The 24,623-nt window shown below is 39.9% G+C and overlaps 1 protein-coding gene across 2 annotated transcripts in view; it reads right to left on the reverse strand.

Annotated features, from left to right (window-relative positions):
• The window catches only part of pcxb (pyruvate carboxylase b), a 326,753-nt gene that overhangs the window by 22,326 nt on the left and 279,804 nt on the right, over positions 1-24,623 (reverse strand). For both annotated transcript variants that reach the window (XM_031285036.2, XM_031285037.2), the window contains exons 18-22: positions 24,085-24,252; positions 21,845-21,926; positions 14,392-14,549; positions 13,471-13,557; positions 2,188-2,367 (exon numbers count right to left, since the gene is read on the reverse strand). In XM_031285036.2, the coding sequence (XP_031140896.1) occupies positions 2,188-2,367; positions 13,471-13,557; positions 14,392-14,549; positions 21,845-21,926; positions 24,085-24,252 (675 nt within the window). The remainder of the gene's footprint in view (positions 1-2,187; positions 2,368-13,470; positions 13,558-14,391; positions 14,550-21,844; positions 21,927-24,084; positions 24,253-24,623) is intronic.

Here is a 24,623-nt window from a genome sequence, read left to right on the forward strand (position 1 = left end):
GCACTGGGACCCTTGTTGACTGTGTACCCTTCTCACTCATGGTAGTAACTTTATAACACAACAATTAATAACCCACAACTAACTTTCTTTAAAAGGATAAAACACCATAGCACATAACAATTTGTGACTTAAACAGTTTCTAACACTAATCATTTTACATTTACAAATGTAGCTACACCGCCGAACGGCATGTTGGGTAACATTATAGCTGCTAGCTAGCCAGGTAGCATAACAGTCTGTTAAGCTGGGAGAGGCTCCGGTCGCTACTGCACATTCAAGAACAGAGAAGAAAGTTAGAGGATGAAGAAAGACCGGAGATACACCAGAACAACGTATGCTCAAGAGAGGAGCCGTCTGTTGTTGCAAGGTTTTTTGTTTCTAAAAAAAATCGGACATAATTTAGCCACTGTTGTTGCCCGTTCGCTCTAATGTTACTCGGCCGTGCTAACATTACCGTGCTAACGTTAAAGACATGTCACTTCGAGCATGCAGCAGAGCAACATTATGAACACAATCCACCTACGCTCCCGCTACAGACCGTTGAGAAAGACGGGTTCAGAGCAGTGATTAAAACACTGGATTTAAGATGCCTTGCCTCGCTGAAATACGTCCGCCAAACTACAAACATTATTCAAACAGCGAAGGAGGCTGACTGCGGAGCTACGTTCAGTCGCCCACTACAACCACACTACAACCTAACTTACCTGTGGCCAAGGTAGTGTTTATACAACTAGCTTACAACTATTTTGTTTTGAAAGGGAAACAATGTTAAAGTTGTTTGTATGTGTATTCATTCGATTTGAGTTTATTTTACTACTTTGCAGTTTGCAGAAAAAAAAAATAGTTTAGATTCTGTAACTGTTTGATGGATTCTCCTTCATATAACGTTATTGTATAATGTTGATGAGCCAAGCAAGCCCTTTAGTAATCAAAGCTTTTAGTAAACATGACATTAAAATGTTTTTGTGATATTCTATGTACTCCTGACAGTAGAATAAGCCATTATAAACCTATATAAAAGGCCCATTATTATTTATTTAAATTAATTTTAAGAAGTTTGATTACATTATATTTTCGATTTGAATGCACAATTGTTTTTTAAATAAATAAATAAGAATTCAATACATTACATCTATGTTATTTTGTCTTGATCCCAAAACTCCTCCGGTAGCCCCTTTAATAAAAAACGAACAGTCCCTTACTGGAGAGACCAATGAATACACAAATAAATGGATGGAAAGGTTCATAAACCCACAACTAATAAGTGATAAAAGGAATAAAAAGATTTAAAAAAAGAAAAATGAACAGGAAAAAGGACCATTAATTCAATGCGGTTCATCAAAAAGGGGCAGTAAATAGATGAATTAAATTTCATTCATCCTTTAATTATATTTCAGGCTCTGCAAAAATGCACCGTAGTGTATACACACTCTCAGACACAAATACCCAGCCACACATGGTGACATAATGAGTGTCCTGTGGAAAAGAGCAGACAGGGTCTCACAGCGAATATTTCACATTTTAGGTGCCAGCCAGCTCATTGATAATAAATTATGGTGTGTGTGTGTGTGTGTGTGTGTGTGTGTGTGTGTGTGGGGGGGGGGTAATACTGTGACTTTTTTGGGGGGAAATGTCATGTATTAGTTTTTGGAGGAATGTGACAATTTTGCCTTTATTCATGTATGTGGTTCATGAGACTCTCCCGAGGAGACTTGAAGCTGCTGGCCATTGATGCAAATGAGTCTTCTCCCATGCTGTGTGCAGTCGTGAAGAGAGGAGACCAGACAAGTGGACAGAGGTAAAGAAACGGAGAGGAGATGAGAGGACAGAGCAATATCACGGTTTTATTCACCGTTTGCAACTGTCAGATGTAACCAAGCATGGGCCAGAATGTGTGTGAGTGCACTTGCATACGCATGGGCCTTTAAATGGGCTCTCCCGAGTGTGTTTGTGCAGGAAGGAAGAAGTGAAAGAATAAAGGTTTTGTAAGAGTTGGTTTTAAATGAATGTTGCTGTTGTATTTATCTCAGTAGATGTAGGTGTTACACTAATGTTAGGGGGACCTAAACTGCCTTTAAATTTCAAATTATTCTTCATGAAAACCAGAATGGAAATGATCAGAAATCTGTGAGAAATTGAACTACAGGAGGAAAAAAAGGCATCTATGCACAGGACAAACTACTGTACCTTAGATCTGAACGGCTCGGGGAATCCTCCATGTGGTATCCCGATGTATCCCTGCAGGAACTCGACCACAGACAGGGGGAAGGACAACTCATCGGCCCTCTCCTCCACTTCTGCCCTGGTCAGGTTGTTCTGCACCATGAACTGGGCCAAGTCACCCACAATCTTAGAGGATGGAGTCACCTGAGAGGAAGAGAGAGAGAAAGACAGAAGTGTGAAAACCAAACTTAGGCGTTACTGCTCCATGTTAAACCCTTTTGTTTAGGAAAAGAAAGGAAAAAAAAAAAATTGAGAATAAAGAAAAGAGCTAATATCAGCTCAGGTCAGCCCTCAATAAAGTATTTCTTTTTCACCACAGACTGAGCACAATATATTAAAGTGCAGCTTCTGCACACAGATGATATCTCAGTTTGCTTAGGACGACGAGAGGTGCTATTATTCTCTGGTTCATGACCACTGGCCTTTTGCTCTGACAAACAACTCACACAGAGAATCTATTCAGGATCATATTACAGTTTTCCATGGTCTAATCTTGCTTTTAGTTTTATTCCAAACAGTTGCAGCAGCTGTTTGTCAGGCTGCACCATTTCTCTCTGTAGAATCCTGCTGTGTGCTTTCCTGTTAGCAGCAGGCAGGTAGGAATGCACATCCACAATGGTTTTACCAACAGAGAAAAGTGGTGACAGAGTCTTTGTTTTAATGAAGATGCTGTCTATGAAGATTAAGACCCAGAGAAGAGGGAGGGCCGGGACAGCAAAATGAGAAATGAAAAGATGTGTACATCTTTACACTCTCTTTAATCATTTGATTTGGCAGCCATGAACTGAACTGCACAGGTCTTCTTTGTGAAAACAGAATGAACCTGAAAATAAAGAGGGAAGGAGGAAGAGCGAGGAAAACATTCATTAAAATCACATGTATTCATTGTTTCATTATTTATAATGGCATATCATTATGGTAATAGAGCTCACTATTAGCATAATGGTGATAAGTCTTTTTTGACTGTGAACAGGACACTGATGCAAATATCAAATTGCACACATTACTCTTCGGTCGTAATGACAAATTTAAGGCTTCCTGTTCACTTCCATTTGGTATTCAGACCATTAAAGAGAGACAGAGGGGTCCACCAATGTGACCCATTAACAACAACAAAACTATCTTTTTTATGAACCTGACTCATAGTTTGAAAGAGCTGTAAAGTTAAGACATCTGAAGGACTAGAGAGAACAAAGAGTGGGTCCACACTCACTACACGATGCCTATTTATGTGGCAATTAGTGCACTCTGCTGATATCAGATGGCTGAGAGAAAAAAAGAAGAGTGAGAGAATGGGTGAATATAGATCAAACTGTCCCCAAAGAATACCCAACAGAGAACTTGACACCTATTTCTAAAAGATGTGATGCCAAATTGAAGCATTAGACATCTCACACACACACACACACACACACCCCTCTGGAATTACCAAAACCCTCCTGGGGCTTGGGTGCTTGTGAGCCTCACAGCTGATCTCCTGAGATCACTTTAGTATTTGAACAAGGGCAGTCCAACATGTGTGTGTGTGTGTGTGTGTGTCTCTTTGGTCTCTAGAGATGACAGGACTACCAAGCACCTCATTCTAACCTGTTGTAGACTGTTGTAAATGCTATCAGTGCTAACACATCAGTGTTAATAGAGAGAACACTACACTGAAAGATATACTGTGTACTAAAGCATTTTCTATATATAGTAGACTATTGTATATAAGGTAACAGTGTAGTAATTGCACCTGCTCTGAGCCTAAAAGAGTACTGTAGCAATTAGTCAGTTTTTTTTTTAATAATGTAAAATTGAAGCAGCAGAGGCTGTATTATACTGACTTTTAGCCACTATTATGAATAAAGGTTCAAAATCACTCAACCCTATACTTCCCATAATGCAACTTGATAGTGCCTTTTTGTTAGACCCTCTCTGACATGTAAATGCCCACGACTTCTCAAGCTCCATGCACCCATTTTGTAACAAAGGCTTTCAGTTATAAACCTGTAGTCAATTCAATCCATTTTACTTTATTTCACCAGAATAATCCACTCAGTATTAACACTGATTTCCAGGAAGTCCATGGTACATGTGTTTGTGCAGTATGCATATCAAACAACATTTGGGCCCTAAATCATAGGTTACATCTCCTTTATTCAGCAGCCAAAGATCTGAAGGTGCACAGTTAGGAAGTGGTATTCTTTCTCAGGGCATTGAAGTTGGCAGATTAAAAAAACGGGGAGAATATCAGAACCATCCAAGCTGTGGAAGCCACCCCACATTGTTTATAGCAGTGGTTCTCAACCTTTGAGTCGCGACCTCTAGAATAATGAGGTTGGTGTTTGCGACCCCCCCAACTCCCCTCAACGAGAGAAAGAGAGCTGCAAACCGGTGTAAATAGCCGTTTCTACACGCCTCCCCCTGCTGATTTTGAGTGATTCTTGTGAATGCTCTGATTAATACATGTAAACAAATAATGTGTTGCTTTAATGACAGTTTAGTGTTAGCAGCTAGCACCTAGCCTTGTCCAAGTGCCCCAGGCTCTGTGGATTTTTGATGTGCTTCTGACTTTTTCTCTCCCCCTGACCACCTTCAGACTGCTTTCTGTGTTCCAGGACCTCCTGATTGGAATATAACACATGAAATGTTTCTAACTCATACAGTAATGTAAAAACCATTCAAATCCTATCTAGAATATGTTATTTCACATTTTTCTCCCAAACCATCTGGCGACCCCCAGAAATGATCTTGCGACCCCCAGGTTGAGAACCATTGGTTTATGGCACCAGAAATGGCTCCTCCCACTGTGAAACTCTACTTGGACAATCATGAGACAGAACAAGGCCTTATATTCTGGTTGTTATACCACTAGTTATTTGAAAACTGTCACTGCAATTACACTCCCAATGAAAAGTTATATCTTTTTAAAAAACAGCCCAGGATGCCTGTTAAACCACCACCAACCACTTCACAAATCTTCAAAAGAAGCATTGCAAGCAAATCTGTATGTTCCCAGCACGAAACAAGAAATAAAATGCTTCCTGCTGATTGAAACAAGTATGCACTTCCCTCCAGCACATCCCTGACGCAACACCTAAAGCTCAGTTTGATTGGGTTTGTGAATAGAGGCGATAATGATACATTGCTTTAACACAATGAATGTTTACAGAAAAAGCTTAAGAGATCTGAATAGGTTGTTGAAACCCCTGGAGAGGTCATTAACTTGGTATAGCTGTGGAACAAAAGCTGACTGCTGAGTAACTTGAAATCTATCTGAAACACACAAAAGCAGCATTACTGTGCTCTCCCTTGTCTTTCTGTCTCCAGAGGCCATATTTCACAGCAAAGAATGGATACTCTTCTCTTTATTATCTGTTTTCATACTGCATCTGTCTCTAACTCGCTTAACCACTATCTTCTGTCTCCACACCAACAGCCAGGATGTTGAGTCTTAACTCGTTCCTCGTGAATCACCTCCATCCTGTGCCCATCCCTCTTTTCCTCCGTCCCCCTGCCAAATATATTTTTTTCTCCTTTGATCCACAGCAACATCAAGAGTGTACTCTCATTATCAATCTCTCTGTTGATGAATCACCCGCCTCCGACTCTCTCTGGGTGCCTTACACACAGGAAAAGGAAATCTTATTTCCAACCATGTGTGAGCTGTATATGATGTGTGTGCTTTTCTATATTTTTAGACGAGGAGTGAGGTAAATCACATTCTGGTCGTTAGGGCTGGATGATTAATCGAAAAATAATCGTAAGCAAAATTCAGAGCCTATAACCGACGTAATTTTACCAAGTCGGTTATTTTGGTCTTTTAATCCTATTAATATTTCCACGGCCGCCCACTGTGTGTTAATGTAGGCTACTTTCCCCTTAAAACATATTACGGCCGCGTGTGTAGTCACATGACTCCGCCCCGTCCAGTCTGCGACCATAGGTGCTTTCCGATCGGATAGTAGGCCTACTTGTAGTTTTTAGAGGAAAAGTACACTTCTAAGCAGTTCTAAGAACTACTCTCCCCCAAAATCTTTTTCCCCGTTTGCATTCCCACTGGCCAAGTGGCCATAGGGACTGGTAGGAGGGCTAAGGGAGTGACGCAAGCACAGCAACGGTCTTTATAGCATCGTCACTAGACCTTAGCGCCACATACAACAACAACAAATGATGCTATTACTTGTGCACTTTTCATATATTAAATGCACGACCATTCTCGTAGTAATTCACGTAATGTTTTGCTCAACACAGACGGGGCTTTATTATACTCGGAACAGACCCCGCCTCTGCCTGCTGCGCTGTGACGTGTGTGTGTGTGTGTGTGTGTGTGTGTGTGTGTGTGTGTGTGACGGCCGGCGAGCCGCAGGACACGCTTGTGGAGTTTAACTCCGAAAAGACAGTTAACCACAGGTTCCCGTTAATCTTATGGACATTTATTATTTATTTTCTACATTTTTAGGAAACGTTTTTTTTTAACATTAAAACTTAAATTACTTTTTTATAAGATGTTTTTATTTCATTGTAAAATCTACTACTACTACTACTGTTGTAGATTTCAGTTCAGTTGTTTGAAATATTTAATAAATAAGCATTAATTGCTATCTGTGTGTTTCCTTATTTTAGAATCACAAAGATAGGATTATGCACTCTTTCATTAGAAAAAATAACGGTGAACATATTTAGAGTATAAGAAAAGTTAAAAAATAAAAAAAATAATCGTTCAATAATCGTAATCGAGGTAACTTGTTCGATTAATCGTGATTATGATTTTAGCCAAAATCGTCCAGCCCTACTGGTCGTGCAGGGTTAGAGAAATTTGATTTGTGTGTAGCTGAGCTCAGACTCTTCATTGCTGATCTCTCTCAGTCTAACTGATGGGATAGTGTCATTATGTCAGAGGATCACAACCTCTGTCTAACACACTGTTAATGATTACATTTTTAAGTTATGAAGTTTAGCTTTTAAAATATTTTATGTGGTTCCTTGTACATTTGGGTGGCACAAAAAAACCTACTTCATTTGGTGCGTTTTCATCAGTTGGACTGAGGCAACCACATTTTATTTTCTTTTTCCACATTTCCAATCAGCTTTGTGGGGCTATAATGCTCATTGTAAAGAAAACATTTATTTTTTATCTTTAGCAGTCACAAAGTACATGCAATAATTGGCTAAAGGGTGGTGTCAGAATAAAGGTCTTTGGCAACCTATATCGGAAGGCGTTTTTTATGTTGTGTTACATAATTTATTTGCGTAAAGATGGTGGAACTTGTTAGATTTTATGACATTGTGACATTATGGCTGAACAAATATGTAAAGATGTAAGAAATATGATACTTTTAGTTTTAAACAATTAAGCATAGACAATAATATAAATATGGAACTGGCTGTCATTTCTGTACAGTTCCAAATATCAGTGTTTTTGTCAATTTAAAGTAGCACTAAACACAAAATACAGCTGAAGCTGATGGGAAATATATCTGTTTTGCAGATATTTGGTCACAAACAAAAGTATTGGACAACTTTGAATTTTAACCTGATGATGGCGTTAGAGGAAAAGTCAGAGGAAGTGAGTAGGATTTCTCTTTTGGGGAACGTGAATTTCTGTACCAAAGTTTATGCCAATCCATACTGTAGATGTAGAGGTATTTGACTAAATGAGAACATTTTGACCTCCTGGTGGCACAAGATAAAAAAATGAAGGGGATCATCAAAGTCATTAGGACTCGTGTACTGGGCAGTATAGATATCTGTACCAAATTCCATGGAAATCCAACCAGTAGTTTTTGAGATATTTCAGTCTGGACTAAAGTGGTGGACCAAATGACCGACGGTGCCATCCCTACAGTCACACTGCTAGTGTGGCTAATACCAAATGGACCATCCTGCTAGTCATTTCACAGCAACAGCTGCTGTATAGCTAAAGTGTAAAATCATATGTACTGAACAGATATTACAATCTTGTAGAAAATCCAATACCACTTTTGAATTTCTGAATAATAACTACCCAGTGTCATTATCGGTTTCTCAAATAAATGAATGAACATATCATATTTGAAGAAGACTAATTCTTCATTCTTCACTTAGCTTTACTGATTTGATACAACATAATTCACATATGAATAACTGGTCAGAAGCATCCAATATCTTTCTATATTCAGTAATGCTGCTTATTCCTCAGCATGCAGCTGCACTTAGCACTCTGATCTTTCCATGTCTCTCTTCCCACCACTTAAACTCATCTGTGACCTTACGTAGTTCCTTACTAAGGCTTATATTATCACACTTGACACACCAAACCTGTTCCACCCTTGCCCACCTCCATCTCTCCACTTTGACGGGCACTTTCTATTCTTACTATCTTCATGTTCTTAGCTGTCTCACAGTACTCTTATATTGCCTTCTGTCCATCTTTCTCACTTTCACTAATGTACAGCTCAGTCTAAGTGGTCCTGCATGACTCCACACTCCTGGCAGCAGAAATCGGGTACTGAGTGAGTGAGTGAGTGAGTGAGTGAGTGTGTGTGTGTGTGTGTGTGTGTGTGTGTGTGTGTGTGTGTGTGTGTCAGTGATTCTGTGTGTGCTTCTATCTTGTATGCTGGTGTGTGTCATTTGTCCGTGTACTTTGCTTGAATTTGTTTTGAGATGCAACTCTATCCAAACCTGAACTCCCCTAATGGGCAAAGGGATTGTGTGTGTGTGTGTGTGTGTGTGTGCGTGCGTGTGTGAGAGAAGGCACTAGCCAGCAGAGCCAGGAGCAGAGTGAAAAATGGTACCTGTCAAGAGAGGAGGAGACGGGAGAGGAGCGATAACAAGAGACTCAAAGTGGGGGGAGGAGCGGAGAGACAATAGAAAGATTAGACTTCCTTCATGTATCCCTAATCAAAATGAGGGAAGGTGGGAGGCAGCGACGAAGGAAGAGATGAGACGGAATGAAAGCAGAGCGACAGGCAGAGTAAGAGAGCGAGAAAGAAAGGAATGGACGGATGAACCAAGGGGAGGAGAGACAGAGGCAAACAGACAAGAGCAATAGACATCTGCAGCCCCACAGGCAATACAAGGAGGTGCTCCAACCTAAAGTGAGAGACACTGAGCATGTGTGTGTTTTAGGAGTGTGGAGGTGAGTGAATACGTGCCTGTAATTGCAAAAGGAAAGTGACAGAGTAAGTTAGGTAAAGGAGAAAGACAGAATACACACAAATACAACTTGTCCTCCTTATATTGACAAGCTCATGTTGCGACGAATGTAGCTGAGCGAGAAAGAAAAGGGAAGGAAAACAGAAAAAAGGAGCGAAAGTTAAATGCAGGGGAAAAAAGGCAGCAAAGAGTCAGAACAACTTCCTGCTGTATGCAAGTCAATGACAGTTTCAGGACTTTTAATAACTAAACTGAAAGATTAGATTGTTTTATTATGCTCTAACAAATGAAACAAATTAGTAAGAGTCCGTTTCCAGCTTCTCAAATCTCAGTATTTTCTGGTTTTCTAAGTCTTCTAAGAGGTGGACTGGTTTTGGCCTGCTGGTCAGACAGCAGGCATTTAGGACAGCAGGCAAGCAAGACATTTAGAGGAATAGTGCAGCATTTGGAGAAAATATTTCCACTCTCCTATTTTAATTGTTTGACTAGCTTTGCCCAGGCTAACAAATCCACAAGGAAACCACATGGAACTCTATATAAACATACTCTAAAAGTTCTAGATCAATAACCCAACAGTTTTCACAGCTGTCAAATTTTAAATAGACATAGACTTTTAAGTTGGGAAAACCTGATTAAATATAGTAACCTTTACCTGAAAACATTTGTTGTTCAGAGAGCAGGCTCTCATGTTACCAGAGGCACCACAAGAGGGGACTGGATCGTTCCCACTCAAAGAAGTGCTTTTGGTCAGTCAGCGTTCTCTGTAACAGCATCTAAAGAAGTAAATACTTATCATTCTTTTACTGGTCAGCTGAAGAACTGGGATATGATAACCAGATATGTGCACATTAGACTGCTGACTGCCTGTTGACTTTTGCTGCCTGCAGTTTTGTCTTGTTTCGTCGCTTGCTGTCTGATGTGTTCGTTACTTGTTGTTGTGCATTGGTTTTTTTTACGTTGGTCTGTGTATGTTGTTTTTATATGTTGACTGTAATGTCATTTTATTGTATTTATATTTTTTTTTAGGTTGCCAACTGGCCAGGGACAACAGATGAAAATTAGCCTGCTGAGCTAAATCTGGCTCATTTACAGTTGCTTTGCTATTGATTAATGAGCATTGTCCCTGTTAAATTAAACAAATAAAAAAATATCAGTCCATGCAACATGAAGCTGTAGCCAGCAGCTGGTTATCTTAGCTTAGCATAAAGACTGAAAACGGGGAAACAGTTACCCTGGCTCTGTCCAAAGATAACCAAATCAACCTCTGAAGCTTACTAAAGTGGACTAACTGCTAACTAACTTACTTGCAGCACTAGCTATAGATAGATATATATATATTTTTTTTTTTTCTCAAATAATTTATGGGATGTTGTGAGAATACCTGGTGTAAAATAAAAAAAATGTATGCTTGGAGAGGCCAGGGATTACATTATTATAACAGAGCCTGTAGGCATCTCTTCATGTATGTTGTGTCTGATCTGTTGCTTTAGCAAATAAGCACATGAGCAAAAATAATAAGTAGCTTCAGAACTAGACAAGGTGACTTATTACTATTATCTTCTGATAACAAGTTTGTCAGTTTGACGTTGTGATGTTCAGGTGATAGAACAACACTGTGGTGTGTGCAAGGGCACCAGTACGTGACCAGGAGGACGATGAGGGGACCAGGACTGGCAGCTGTGCATCAGCCGAGGGGTGCAGAATACAGGACACATTTTGAAGACCTGTCCCTGTGTCTGTAGCTCACCACTCCGCTGCATCTGTTGTTGTTTCAAGGTTCCTTTACCAGACAGGCTTTTCAGTGTTTGCATTTTTTTCTTATCAATTTTAAAAATAGAGATGGCTGATGGGGAACATAAAGCATAAGCCTAATAACACAATGAATTAAAATGAAAAAAAAGTTAGACAATATAATTATAATTCTCTTTACTATATTATATTATGGTTTTAAAATGTCTAAAAACAGACCTTTAAATACATGCCATTTACATTCTCATCCCACATTGTGCTAGCTGCACGTGGCTCTTGTCGGTCTGTCTGTCTTTTCCGTACTGTATCAAGCACTGTGGCAAACATCCAATGTCACTAATCGTATTGCCCAGCTAACTGTACATGCAAACTTAATGGCTGCATGATAGATTAGAGGCACAGAGGACCATTTTCTGACCTCAAACTTTCTCAACAGACTAATCAAATCAGCATTGATGCAGAGGGAATCTCAAGAGACTAAGGATCTTTTTATAGCCCTTCATTATGCTGAGCAGAGGTCCTTTATATTTGTGAATCATGTCCATGGATTCTGGCAGATTAGGTGAATTTGCACTGGATGCTCTGCAACGCGATGTAATAAACTGGAATTAATATCATGATAATTAACCAGTTAGGCTCATGAGCATTTCAGGAAATTTTGAATTGTCGCACTGCCTCCTGGATTGCTTTTGAAATCGTTTGGAAGTCAATGGGAGCCAATGAGCCTACAAGTCTGTTTTTTCTGTCAGTTCAGAGACATCCTGTAGAAAAACCTCCATTTCTTAATTCTAAAAAAACAAGTCATGAGAATTAATAAGCTTAGTGAAGTAAGCAAGCATCATCAAATCACTTTTATGCAAATGCTTTGATGTAAAAAATCAGACATAATTAGTGTTGTTTGTCTTTTTCATGGTGGGGAGGGGCAGTGTACTTGATAAAAGTAGTCCTTTTAATATGCGTGGTCTGGAAATTGAGTCCTCTGACAAGCACAATCCTTCGCCCACAGCTCTGAGCTTTAAACATATGGCTTTTGTAGTGCTGTGAGTGCGTGCGTGCGTGCGTGCGTGCGTGAGAGAGAGAGAGCATGGTCACTGTATATATACGTTGGCTTCTCTGCTTGTGTGTGGTGTGTCTACTTTATATCTATATTTGACAAGCACACTCCCTTTCCCTTATCGACAAGCCAACTGTGTGAGAGACAGCCATTGTCAAGCTAACAGGATACAACAGAGAGCATAGCAGGACCCGTAGGCACATTAAGCCAACATTGGCTTGTGCAGTGAAGCCCGCCGAGTCTTAATTGAACTGATAGAGTATGGGTTGAAGAATTGATGGGGAAAACAGAGAGGGGGAAAGGAAATAAGGGAAAGGGGACCCGAGAAGGAAAATTGAGAAAGACACAAAAAGATTTAAAAAAAAAAAAAAAAAAAAGAGAAAGAGAGAGAAGGAGGAGGTAGAGTAAAGGACAATCTCAGTGCACAGAGAGCAAAATAAGAAAGATGGCTGGGGAATAAGTGTGTGCAAAGCAGCAATGGAATGAGAAAGGTGTAAAAGAAAAAGTGACAGGGCGGCTTGATAAAGAAAGAGAATGCAAACTAGAGAACAAAATAATTACAGAGTGAGCGTGAACACGGTGAAAGAGGGATGAATCTATTACTAAACTGTGATGGTAAATAATGAAGGGAGAAAAACAAAGGAATTAATGAAAGATAATGAAAAACAAAAAAGCAGGATAGAAGTGAATTTAGGCGGAGAACAAAATTGTTGACTGCAGAATTGGCAATTGAGCTCCCTCTCCACGACCATGATTAATGTGCCCTTCAGGAAATCAACCCAAAAGTAGTTCATTGGAGTTTCTACCCAAATGTATATTGACTGGGGCAATACAAGGAACAAAACTTTGTATCAGTGCTGAATAAAACTATGCTGCTGAAAAATAAATAAATGACAGGGTAAACAACCTAATACAGAATACGCATATGGCATGGAATGGGCAAAACTATAAAACGGTAGGTCAAGTAAGAAAACTACCCACAGAAACCGAGAAAGACAGGGATGGTCAAACAAACGGCGGCTGAAGTGAATCCAGACAACTCAGAATAGTGGATGTACCAAACCTTAATCTGGGAATATTTGGCTCAGCCAAGCAAAAAAAGAGAGAAAGAGAGGCAGCTTGGCAGAAACAGTCGAGAGATGCTAATGGAGGAATATCAAATAGATGACAGATACATCTTTGTACAGTACTACAGTCTGTGGTACCTACTAGCACTATAGATCGGTAAAACGGACGAATGATATGTAATGCAAGCAGGAAATGTGCAGCACGAATACACTCCTGACAATGAACGGAGGCACTTGTGATGTTTTATCTTCATGTCTCACCTTGATGAGGTCTCCAAGTAGTTTGTTGGCTTCAGTATAGGCCTTCTTCACCTCCTTGAACTTATTTCCCAGTCCCATGCTGTGAGCCTGCAATGAGCCGTAGTGAAACAGTATGAATGAGTGATCTTTTTATTACTCCGTTGGAGGAAAAAGTCAAGGCATTCAGAGTGTCAACCTGTGATTTAAGGCTATAATTTTGAAGTGACACCCACAGCTTTTGAATTTATGGCGAAGACGCTCGTCTAGCAAAGGCCAGATGGGCCAGCGCGATAAGCCACTGTAAACGGTAATTTAGTCATTGTGCATTTGTTCAACCCTCCTTGATATAAACAAGTCACAACTGAGCTACGTAATGTTCACTGCACACACATTCTTCGTCCAGTGGGTGCACACAGCGCTGTGCATTCAGTCACTTTTAAATAGTCTGTGACACTTTGCAGAGTGTGACTCATGTTTGTACCATACATCATTAACAAATACCCAAATATCTGCATAAGCTTTGAACACACTTATACAAACTTGTCTTATACACACTCTGTCAGAAGGAACATAAGTCTATTTATCTGCAGAGTATTATATCTTTTTGAAATGCAGACTGTACACATCTGAACAATTGTAATATAAAACATTTTGTATGTCAACAGTTCATATATTAAACTGTCAAATTGCAGTTAAAAGTGCACAGACACTTTACAGGTGCAATGAGGTGGATTTGCATGCAACAATGAATTTAAATGTACTGTTACACTGAGCTAATCTGTTGTTTACATCCTTTCAGATGCACCTGCCACCTCTAATACTCCATCCTAAGGAGCTGAAAGTGTAGCAAAGAGCTTTGTGAATGTGTATTTAGCTTCAAACTCAATCACTTACACAAAACATTTAAAAAAAAAAAAAAACGACCAGAATAGCTCACTGTACCTGGAAGTGAAGGTTGGTGTACTGTCCTCCGGGTATCTCGTTCTCGTAGACATCAGCGTTGCCTGATTTCATGGTGGCAGTGCAGTCGAATGGAGCATACAGGCCTCTGGCTACTTCCCAATATTCACTGTAGTCAAATACCTTCTCCAGAGCAATGCCTGCAGCAGAGCAGAGAAAAAGGATGTCCAATCATTGGTCAAACTTGAAAATACTGATCTACCGTCATTTGAAAGTGAGCTTGCTATTCAATACAATGGAGCAAGGGGCAACAACAATCAATAAACACACAATCAGTAATAGGTTTGTGCTTTCAGAATATAAATCTAAAGATAGGGACAGACAGACAGACAGACAGACACAGACAGACAGACAGACAGACAGACAGATTAGTCATCTCAAAACTTGTGCCAGCTAGCAAATTGTGAAAGTACTCGGTTTATGCTGCTGATTTTGATGTGTGAAAATATAAACATGATGTGAAACTTCTCAAGCTAGTTGGCAAGAAAAAAACAAAGATTTCAGCAGAGATGTATCATCTGCCACGGGCTCTATTTTTGACAACTCTTAAAAAGTGCATTTCGTTAGTAGAAATTTGGGTTACAGGCCAGAAAAGCCTAAACAAGCCTGAGCTACAGTGTTGGTAAAGCACTAATTAGCCAGTTAGTGTGCGTTTACGTCGCGCCTTTGCTGCTCATTAAATCCCTTGTGATATTTTGTGATCCTTAAAAAAGGCACCGGTTGCTCATACTCATGATGTTCTGCTACAGCCAGTTAAGGTGTGCTCGAGCTGATTACCTTAAAAAAGGAGAAATCTGATTTAATGCCGTGACAGAAATGGCAGCACACTGAGCGTTTGGCTAATGATGAGAAAAATCAGCCATGTTAATGAGACAAACTTAGCTCGTTACATCGACAACAACAGAGCGGCAAGCTTGAATTTTCATGATTCAAAGTGAGTACGTACTCCAAAAAGTGTGTGTGGTTTCACTGTGATCTTGGCGGAGGAAATGGAGCTACTGTGAAATTAATGTGAAATTAATGTGCATGTTGTTGCTCCTCAAATTCAGCTGCCTGCCAAGCCAGTCAGTAATTAGGTCCATTTCCCTCTGTTTGCGAACCAAAATCATAGCTCTCATTTATGTTTTCATTGTGAAATTACTTTACCAGGGGAGGAAGTGACATTATCCTTTGTTGATTCAAATGTCTGCTTAGGTAAGGTTTTACCTGTCCAATAACAGTTAACACCAGCTGACACACACACCAACAAAACAGATCAAACATGTAGCTGCAGCAGCAAACTGGGTCCTCTTAGCTGACAACTCAAAGAGCTCTGCCCCTTTACCAAACTGGATACATTGTACTCTGCTGTGATGCACTGAAGCTGCTATGGGTGTAAAATGTCAGATTCTTTTTTGATGGATTGGTAAATATTGGTGTAAAATAAAGATTATTTGAACAAGGACAGACTGTATCTCTCTGACAGTAACTGACACATTTCTACTGTGGCTGTGCTGGGAATATCTCAATGTAACATGATACTGTCCACATTTGGCCTGATATGGGAATGAGAAAAATGCTTCTACTTGCACAGAGAGCAAGGAGGCAGATTGTCGTTGCGTTAGCAGATACACTGTTTCAGTGCATTGTATAGTTGTTAAATTTGTACATCCTGAGCAAATTTAACTCCATGCATAAACACATGCAATGATGAACAATCAAAAGGAATAGTCAGACATTTTTGAAATCTTTATGCTAAGCTCACCAGCTGCTGGCGCCAGCTTCATGCTAAACTTACAGATATGAGGTTGGTATCAGTTTTCGAACCTAAATCTCAACAAGAAATTGAATACTCAGATTTCCCAAAATGTTGAACTATTCCTTTACTACCCTTATTTAATAAATGTGAACTTCAAAAGTCAACATTTTGTAAAAAGTACTGTTCTTAAGTATTGTTTTGAAATACTTGAACTTTACTTAAGTATATCTTCATTTCAAAGGGAAATGTTGCACTTTTTAGTCAACTACATTTTTCTAATTTATTCAGCTGTAGTTACTTCCAAATTTGGATTCAACATAAAAAAGACATGATTTTACAAAATATAATACATTGTTAAAGATTAAGTGGTTTCCAATCTTTTTGGCTTTTGATGACTTACAAAACAGCATTATCTAGTTGAGGTCACTTGTCATATTTCCCGTCTAATGGTCTCATTGAAATAACCGATGTACCCACTATATCACAAAAAAGCTAATCTTAAAAAAAAAAAAAAATCATCTCATGAGCCCTCAGACGTATGGTGATCCTTTGGAGAGCCTTGGCCCCTATGTTAGGAACCACTGGAGTAAACTACCAACCATATATAAAGTAGTTAAACCTAGCGCTACCTCGAGCAGCTACAACAGTAAAATACTGCTTACACGTTGATGCACTTAATCTTATAATTGTCATATCAGTCACAGGGGCCATTTTTTTTACTTTTGATATTTTAAGTACATTTTGCTCAATATTATACACTATGTACTTTTACTTGGGTAACATTTTGAATCTGAGTTGTTGTATCTGAGTAAATTAATACATACGGTAGCTGACAAAAAATATAATTCCACAAGCCTACAATTCCCTGAGGAACTAGCCAATTCCTCACCTGTGTGAGTTGGAAAGCTCTATGAAAGCAGAAAGTTGAGTTGAATCGAATTCAGTCATTAGTAAAAGTGCTTTGGCGAGGAGCACTGGCAGGAGCATCTTTCTCAACCAACAGGAAAGTTAGCCCTAATTAAGCGAGCACAACAATAATGTGTTTTATCTACATCGTTTTCTGTTATTGTGATGACTAACTTGCCTATTTGGTAAATATGGAGAAAAGCTACAAATGTTGTGGATTGACAACGTCTGAACTTTGCTAAATCATGATGTATTTTTAAATGTTTTAAATGTTAAATGTTTTTTTCTGGACTGCTGGTTATGCTCCCTAAAATCATCAATCACTACAACTGTGTATGTATACCACAGACGTGCAGGCACACAGGCACATGCACGTACATTTATCAGTCATTTAGATGGCTCCTTGGCAGTGACAAAGTGCCATCGATATACAACTCATTAGCAGCACAAACTCACTAATGCAGGAGACAAACAGACAGAGACACACGCACATATTTGCATTCATAAACATGCACACATTAGCTACACCGACACAGATGCACACAGTTGTAGAAAGACATGGTTTGTGGTTGATGAGACGATGAGAGCTAACCAAGACCCATAGATGAAGACAGATGGGCACAAGAAGATTCGGGGAGAAAAGATGGGAAAATTGAACGCAGACGGATAGAAAAATGAGGGGAGACGAGGGAGGTGAACAAGAAGCCAAATGTTCCGGCTCACCTGCCTCACTGTCTGGGTTCAGTGCTTGTGTGTCTGTGGTTGAGCGCCTACATACAGTATAGTAATATCTGTCCTTTGTGTGGTGCGTGTTTGATGACCACTACATCTTAGACAGCTGCACTGTTGTGGCTGGCAGCTGAAAATTCCTCAATTAAATCCATGCATGATGCATGAGAAAAGGCAGTAAATGCTGTGTCAAACAAACACAAGGGCCGCTTTATTGTGTGTCATCATTCAGCTGCATGAGTCTTTTGTGAATATGTATGAGTATTTGTTTGTGTGTGTGTGTGCGCGCACACCGTGGCTGACTGAATAAATAAACTGACAGCTTCAAGACATATGAATTAACCAGAGAAGTGGTGCTTTTGCCATTTCTTCAGGACAAAGAGATGGTGTGGGAGACACTGAGGGAGTGGATGGGAAAGAGCAACGAGTGAGGGAGTTTGAGGGAGTGAAATAGGCATGTAAAGTGCTTTTAATTGCTTTGTCGCTGAGTGAGAGGGAGGGAAAAGGAGGACGGAGAGACAATGTAAAAGAAGCGGGGGTGATAGGAAAAAAGGCATGAGAGCAGAGAGAGGGAGGGAGATAGAGGAGGCAGAGCACACTGCACAGCACTGATTACTGCTTTGTAAGAGAGATGGGAGAAAGAGCGGAGAGAGGGAGGGGAGAGAAAGCATTCAACAGACTAAGGTCAGGAAGGTATGGAAGTATCCAAGGCAGTGCTCTGCTTGATTACAAAAAAAGCAGTGAGATAGGCAAACGGAGATGGAAGGAGGGAGAGGCATAAACAGAGGCCGAGATGAATGGAAGAGACGAGCACAAGGTGACAGGTAGAAAATAATTTGGAAGTGAGGAGTTTGTCTGCATGTGTATGCATAATGCATGTACCAGGGTCACATCAGGACACACTATAAGTATGCACGTGTGTGTGTGTGTGTGTGTGTGTGTCTCAGAGAGTGCGTGGGAGGACACCCTGCATTCAAATCTCAGTCTCAAGGGAGGCAAATTGAAATTCCACAAATAAACTGACACACTTGAAAACCTCTCGCTCTTGAGTAACAACCTTGTCTTTCTCTCTACATTTTTTCAGGGGAACTGTATGCTCACAAATTGATATTCTGTCACTAGCTTGGACTGTGTCTATATGACGGGAGAGTTTCTCTCCCTCTGATACATCATACTTATTTCCTACATTGCGCGGAACAATATTGGCCAGCTCGGGAGAAGGGCCGTGAACCTGCTGTGTTCAGCCGTGGGTTAAATGTGTGGATGGAGAGAGCAGCAGTGAAGTGGTTTCCTTTCAAAGCACAAGTCACACATCATACTCACAACACTTAATGGCTCTGTTGCTGTGTTGCTTTCTGGACTATTACAGAATTTGCTTCCTCTTCTACGACAGATTTCTCCCTGTATGATTGTTTCAGCAGCAATATTTAACAATGAGCCTCGAAAGGAAACCCATTCACTTTGACGGACGCCCTGAGAGACTAACAACACAGTGTTTACTGTCATGTGCTGCTTAACAGCGCCACTGTAGCTGCACTGCAAATATGAATGTGACATCATGTTGTCGGTTTGGCCACTCATCCATAGAAATTAGGTGCTCACAACTAAACTGACTCAGAAATAAAAGGAGCACTGTCTTTTTTTTTTAAAGAGCAACTCAACACCTGCTGACAATCTTTGTTGACCAGTGGTTCAACTGTCACCTTGCTGCAGTGATGTAGAAGTGTACTCCAGGGAGTGTCAGGACACTATGACATCACTGTTGGGTGTGGTTGCAATAGGAGACACTTCCGACCACACTTAATCACATCAGCCTGGTATAAGTTACTATTTAAACAGTCAATGTTTTAAGGTGGAATTTTCCTCAAAGATACACAAATGATTTCAAAGGTAGCGTATACTTTTCAAACACCACTACATGATAGGGTTGGGCGATTCGAGGAATACATCGGCTATCGTCGTTTGGCTGAGTACGTTTTGGCTGTTTTTTTTGGGCAATTTTTGTAATTTTATTTTGCTTATTTAATGGTGTCAACAACAGTGACGGCAGAGCGAGACAGCGCGGGAACACGGCCTGTAGCATCGGCATATTTTCACATCTAACTCGGTGAATACAGGATTTATTTCCTTACCAGATTTGCTGATTGTTGGAAGAGTGAAAAGGCTAACAAAGACAGTTTTGGTGAGTTTTAGTTTGTTTCTGTTGATTTTGAATGAATAGGCGCTTGAATTTGATAAGTAAACAAGGTAAATAAGCTAAGTAAGTAAATAAGTCTTAGTTCGTTTACAGAAGAAGCTGTACAGATGTATTTTTCTGTTTAGTAAGGAGAATAGGTGTAAGAATATTTCCTTTCTTGACATTTTGTGAGTTTATTTGGTGTAGTTATTAAACCAGAAATAGCTGAGAGCTTGTAGATTGTAATGCCACTTTTTTTAACATATCGCCCAACCCTACTACTATACATGAAAGCTTGTTAACACAGCACAACAAAAGCATGGTCAATTCCACAGCGGTTTGACACAGATGGACAACAATTATCCCAGTTATGACAGGACCTGCAGAAACAACTCCAGACAATGCAATACAGCTTCTATGAGAATGCAGGCATGGGTTTCTCTACAGACTGATCCTTCTGTGCTACGGAATACTAGCATCAGGGCTAATCATTCAGCTACGGGACACAGACGGTCATTGATAGGCATAAGTGAAGAAACGAGCTGATGGGAAATAATGTCTCTCCAATGCGCAGAGGCAGGAAACTTTCTGTACCTACATCAGAGCAGAACACACGGAGGACTTGGCATACACCGAATTGTCCATTAAAATAAATAATCTGCATTTAGAGGGTAACAAACGGCTTAGAAGGTAATGGTATCCTGCACTACAGCAGCAGAGTGTACATTAGCTGTGCCGTGTGAACATAGCGTAAACAAAATTAGCAGGGCTTTTGCTATTTCTCAGTAATGGAAATTAGCTATCAGATCTAGTTAGTAAAGATGAGTCTGTTTTTTTTCTTCCAAGAGCATTACTCTACATACTTAAGCAGCAAACTTCACATCAGTTTTAATTCCTTTAGCCCGTTTCATGTTTCCTCAATTTCTAACAGCGCTTCACAACTGGCTGCTTTGATATATTTTACACTGTGCACCCATTGCAGTGTGAGGCAGAGGTCACTGCGCCCGGTCAGCTATCAGAGTTGGGAAAGGCTCCACATTTTCACAGCTCATGAAAATAGCATTAAACAGAACACAGTGGACAACAGCAAACCCAAAGGGGAATGAAAATATTATAAATCCATCCCTCCACTTATCTGTTCACCTCCTGAGGAGATAGTAATAAAGCAATGGCGGTCTAGAGTGTGACTGAAAGATCTCTGATAGAAGCAAAATGGGTAAAACCCAACCATGTCAAGGATGCCATGGGGGGGAAAAGCCTTTAATGCTCCAGGGAGAGCTGCTCATTAGTCAAAGTAGAAAACTGTGGCTGTGCCGGGCAGCAGGTTTTCCTGTTCAGCATGCTATGATAAATATATGACCACATTATTCATGGATACAACCCATATCTTTATGGGTTTAGCAGCAAATGGATCGGCTAATACTTCTCACCTTCCACTAATCTGAAATGTTGATCGTTTCATGGATCAAGAATGTTTTGTTTAACAGAGCATCATATTTCATTGACCACACCGGCCTCTTTCTTTTCTCCCTCCTCTCATAATTGGCTGTATACATCATCACTTAGCAGAATACACCAGTCTTTCTGACTGAAGGCCATTATTAGTGATGCGCTCTGTCATTTCTTTATTTGCTGATTGACACCCCCCCCCATGTAAAGCAGGAGAGTCTCAGAAAGACACTAAGAAATAATCACTGAGCTTTTTTTATTTTACTAAAATAAACTTGTGATGTCTAAATAAATTCATAGTGTTCCTATGCCCCCCTTCCACCAAAATTATATCTAATAATCTATGTATCTAATCTTCTATGAGACATTGTAATACTTTTGAAACAATTGTCTGTTGTCACTGTTGATGTTGCCAGGATGGTGAGCATGTTCCTTACCGGTGTCGAGCTTCGTCCCCTTGGCGCACGCCACAATGGCTCCCATGCTGGGCTGAGAGGTCATCCCGGCCATAGAGTCGACCTAGGGAGTGACAACAGTCAATATGAATACTGTTTATAGAAGTGCGTTACGTGGCTTCCCAGCTTAGTGGATCGATTTCATATACATGGAAAAGGTGTGGTGTAACAATCTGCAAATCTGTGTGTACTGGTATAAGTATTATATAATGAGTGATGGGAAGAACACAAAAACAGCAATTTCCAATCAAAAGGGACAGGAGCATTACTTCCAAAAACCATTAGGTCTTAGCTTTCATCCATGCACTGGTGTATTTCATCATAAATGTTGTATAGGGCTGTCAAACGATTCATTTTTTAATCGCGATTAATCGCTGAATTTCTATAGTTAATCGCGATTAATCGCATGTTCTATCACATGATTAAAATTCTATTATTTTGCATTTCAGAACTGTGTTTAAGTACATATTAACAATGGAAAGACATTCTTACCAGTGTATCTTGATTGGGAATCAAATGAATGCAAAGAAAGTGACTTTATGAACTTGATTTTAAGATTTCTATTTGTTTATTAATTATTTTATTATTATATTATTTATTTACTGTATGTGCGAATCTAGTCACACATTTGAATCTAGAGTCAATATGGTGTGCAGTAACTTCTAAATAATTTTGATTACTCACTGACGTCCAGTGATCACCTTGCATCACTTTGCAGCAGTTCCAGTTGGGCTGCTTTCTCCGTGTTGTACAGGCTGTGTATGCGTGAAAACTACCTGCTAGCATCAACCTGAGTCACGTTAACTGTACTACTATGCTTAGCTCGTAGGTGGTAGCTCAAGTAATATATGTACTCATTAAAGTTAATTTGACTGGCAAAACAGTTAAAGTCCTTCTTACATTACACAATAATAAAAGTCATAATTTTTAAGAACTAAAAAGTTTCGGATCAATTTTTACTTCTTCCAACCATATGTTAAATTAAGAATCAATGCAGATTTACATATTGCAATAATATCATAATCCTACAATGAATCATTGTGAAAACAAAACTTTCTAGATATGTTGTTACTTTGCGAATTAGTACATTCATGATTTTTTTTACATTATTAAAAACGTTGCACTATATACCTTTTCATATAGCTAGACGTCTGAACTCTGGGACAAGGCCGTTATGTTTAAATACCTGCCATGCTGATTCCAAACAGACAGCTTTGTCATGGCAGTTTGGGCTTCAGATAGCTTTGACACAGTGGCCATGGTTAATGACAAATCGTGTTCCGCTATGAACGTGCACACACGTATATGTATCACAAACACGGTCAGTCAGTGAAGGCGCAGTCGCAGAGGTAGCGGTAGCCGTGGTTGCCGGTAACGTACTCGTATGACAGAGTGCACGGACCAAAGCTTTGTGACTAGCAAGCACTTATCGCTGCTGCCGTACAGTATCTTCCTTGAACATGCGCTGCAGAAGCAAGCACCTGGCTCCCTCAATCTGAGGCACCAAGTGCTAAAACGGCTTCCCGTCTCCACCCTTTACCTCTTATTTTTAACTCCTTTCTCAACTTAAGCTATATATATACATATTGATAAACTTTGCCTCCATTTTTTTTAGCCGCGTTACCACGGAGACCACACCGGCACCGCCATAGATATATCTATGGGCACCTGATTGGCTAGAACTCGTTTCATTGGTAGGTGGAAGTTCGATGATTGGTTAAATCCAGCGCATCAAAAACAGATCCCATGTGGACTTTTTAATGTATTTATTTTTCTAAAATAGTCATATGCCAGAAATCGGGCACCAGGCCCGATTACTTAAGCCCTGCGTTAGTTAGAGCTGCGTTCCTCTCATATGATTGGTAGGTGAAATCAATTGCCTCGAAAATAATAAACCGCATGCAAGCTCTTTTTTCCTCAAGGCTGCACGCCGGAGATCCGGCACGGTGCCGGAATACTTTAAGCCCTGCATATTGGTAGGACAACTTGTGGGCCTTCAAATAATTATTTCAGTTGAATGTATACAGTGAGTTAGTACTGGTAACATGGCAGGCAGTTCTCACTTTCCATATCTTTCATAAGTAAGTATAAATTACAAGATTAAATATTGTTTTATGATAATAAATAAACTTTTAAAAACCCCTAAGGTTTTTAAAATCATGTTTTATACACACACAACTTTATTATCAAGACATCCAAAGCGACCTTGTCTGAATACTCACAGCCACATCCACTACGTCAGCTCCAGCCTCTGCACAGGCCAGCATGGCGGCTACTCCGGCTCCAGCTGTGTCGTGTGTGTGTACATGGATGGGTACGTCCGGGAAACGGTCTCTCAGAGAGCCGATCAGAAGCTTACTGGCCTCTGGCTTCAACAGGCCAGCCATGTCCTGGTGATGCAGAGAGATTGAGAAGGAGACATAAGGGAGGAGGGGGTAAAAGGATTGAAGAAAAACTGAAATGGGAAGTTTGAGTGACATTTGGTGGTGCGTGAGCTCCCTCTAGTGGTACGCAAATGGAATCTCTGATATATTTAAAAAAAAAAATGAAATAAATTAATTAAAAAACATAATACTATAGAAATAATACAACAATTCCAATAATAATACTTAAATTATGATCAGTTAAAAGTAACGGAAAATAAGTGTTTGTTTAAGTGTAATATATTCTGTTTCGATATCAGCTTGCTACTTTACGCTCATTAACAGAGTGCCATACATCCATGATTAGTTACGAGCTGTGATGGCAAGATAGCAAGCAG

The sequence above is a fragment of the Sander lucioperca genome, chromosome 17 (genome assembly GCF_008315115.2).
Source record: "Sander lucioperca isolate FBNREF2018 chromosome 17, SLUC_FBN_1.2, whole genome shotgun sequence".
Lineage (NCBI taxonomy): Eukaryota > Metazoa > Chordata > Actinopteri > Perciformes > Percidae > Sander > Sander lucioperca.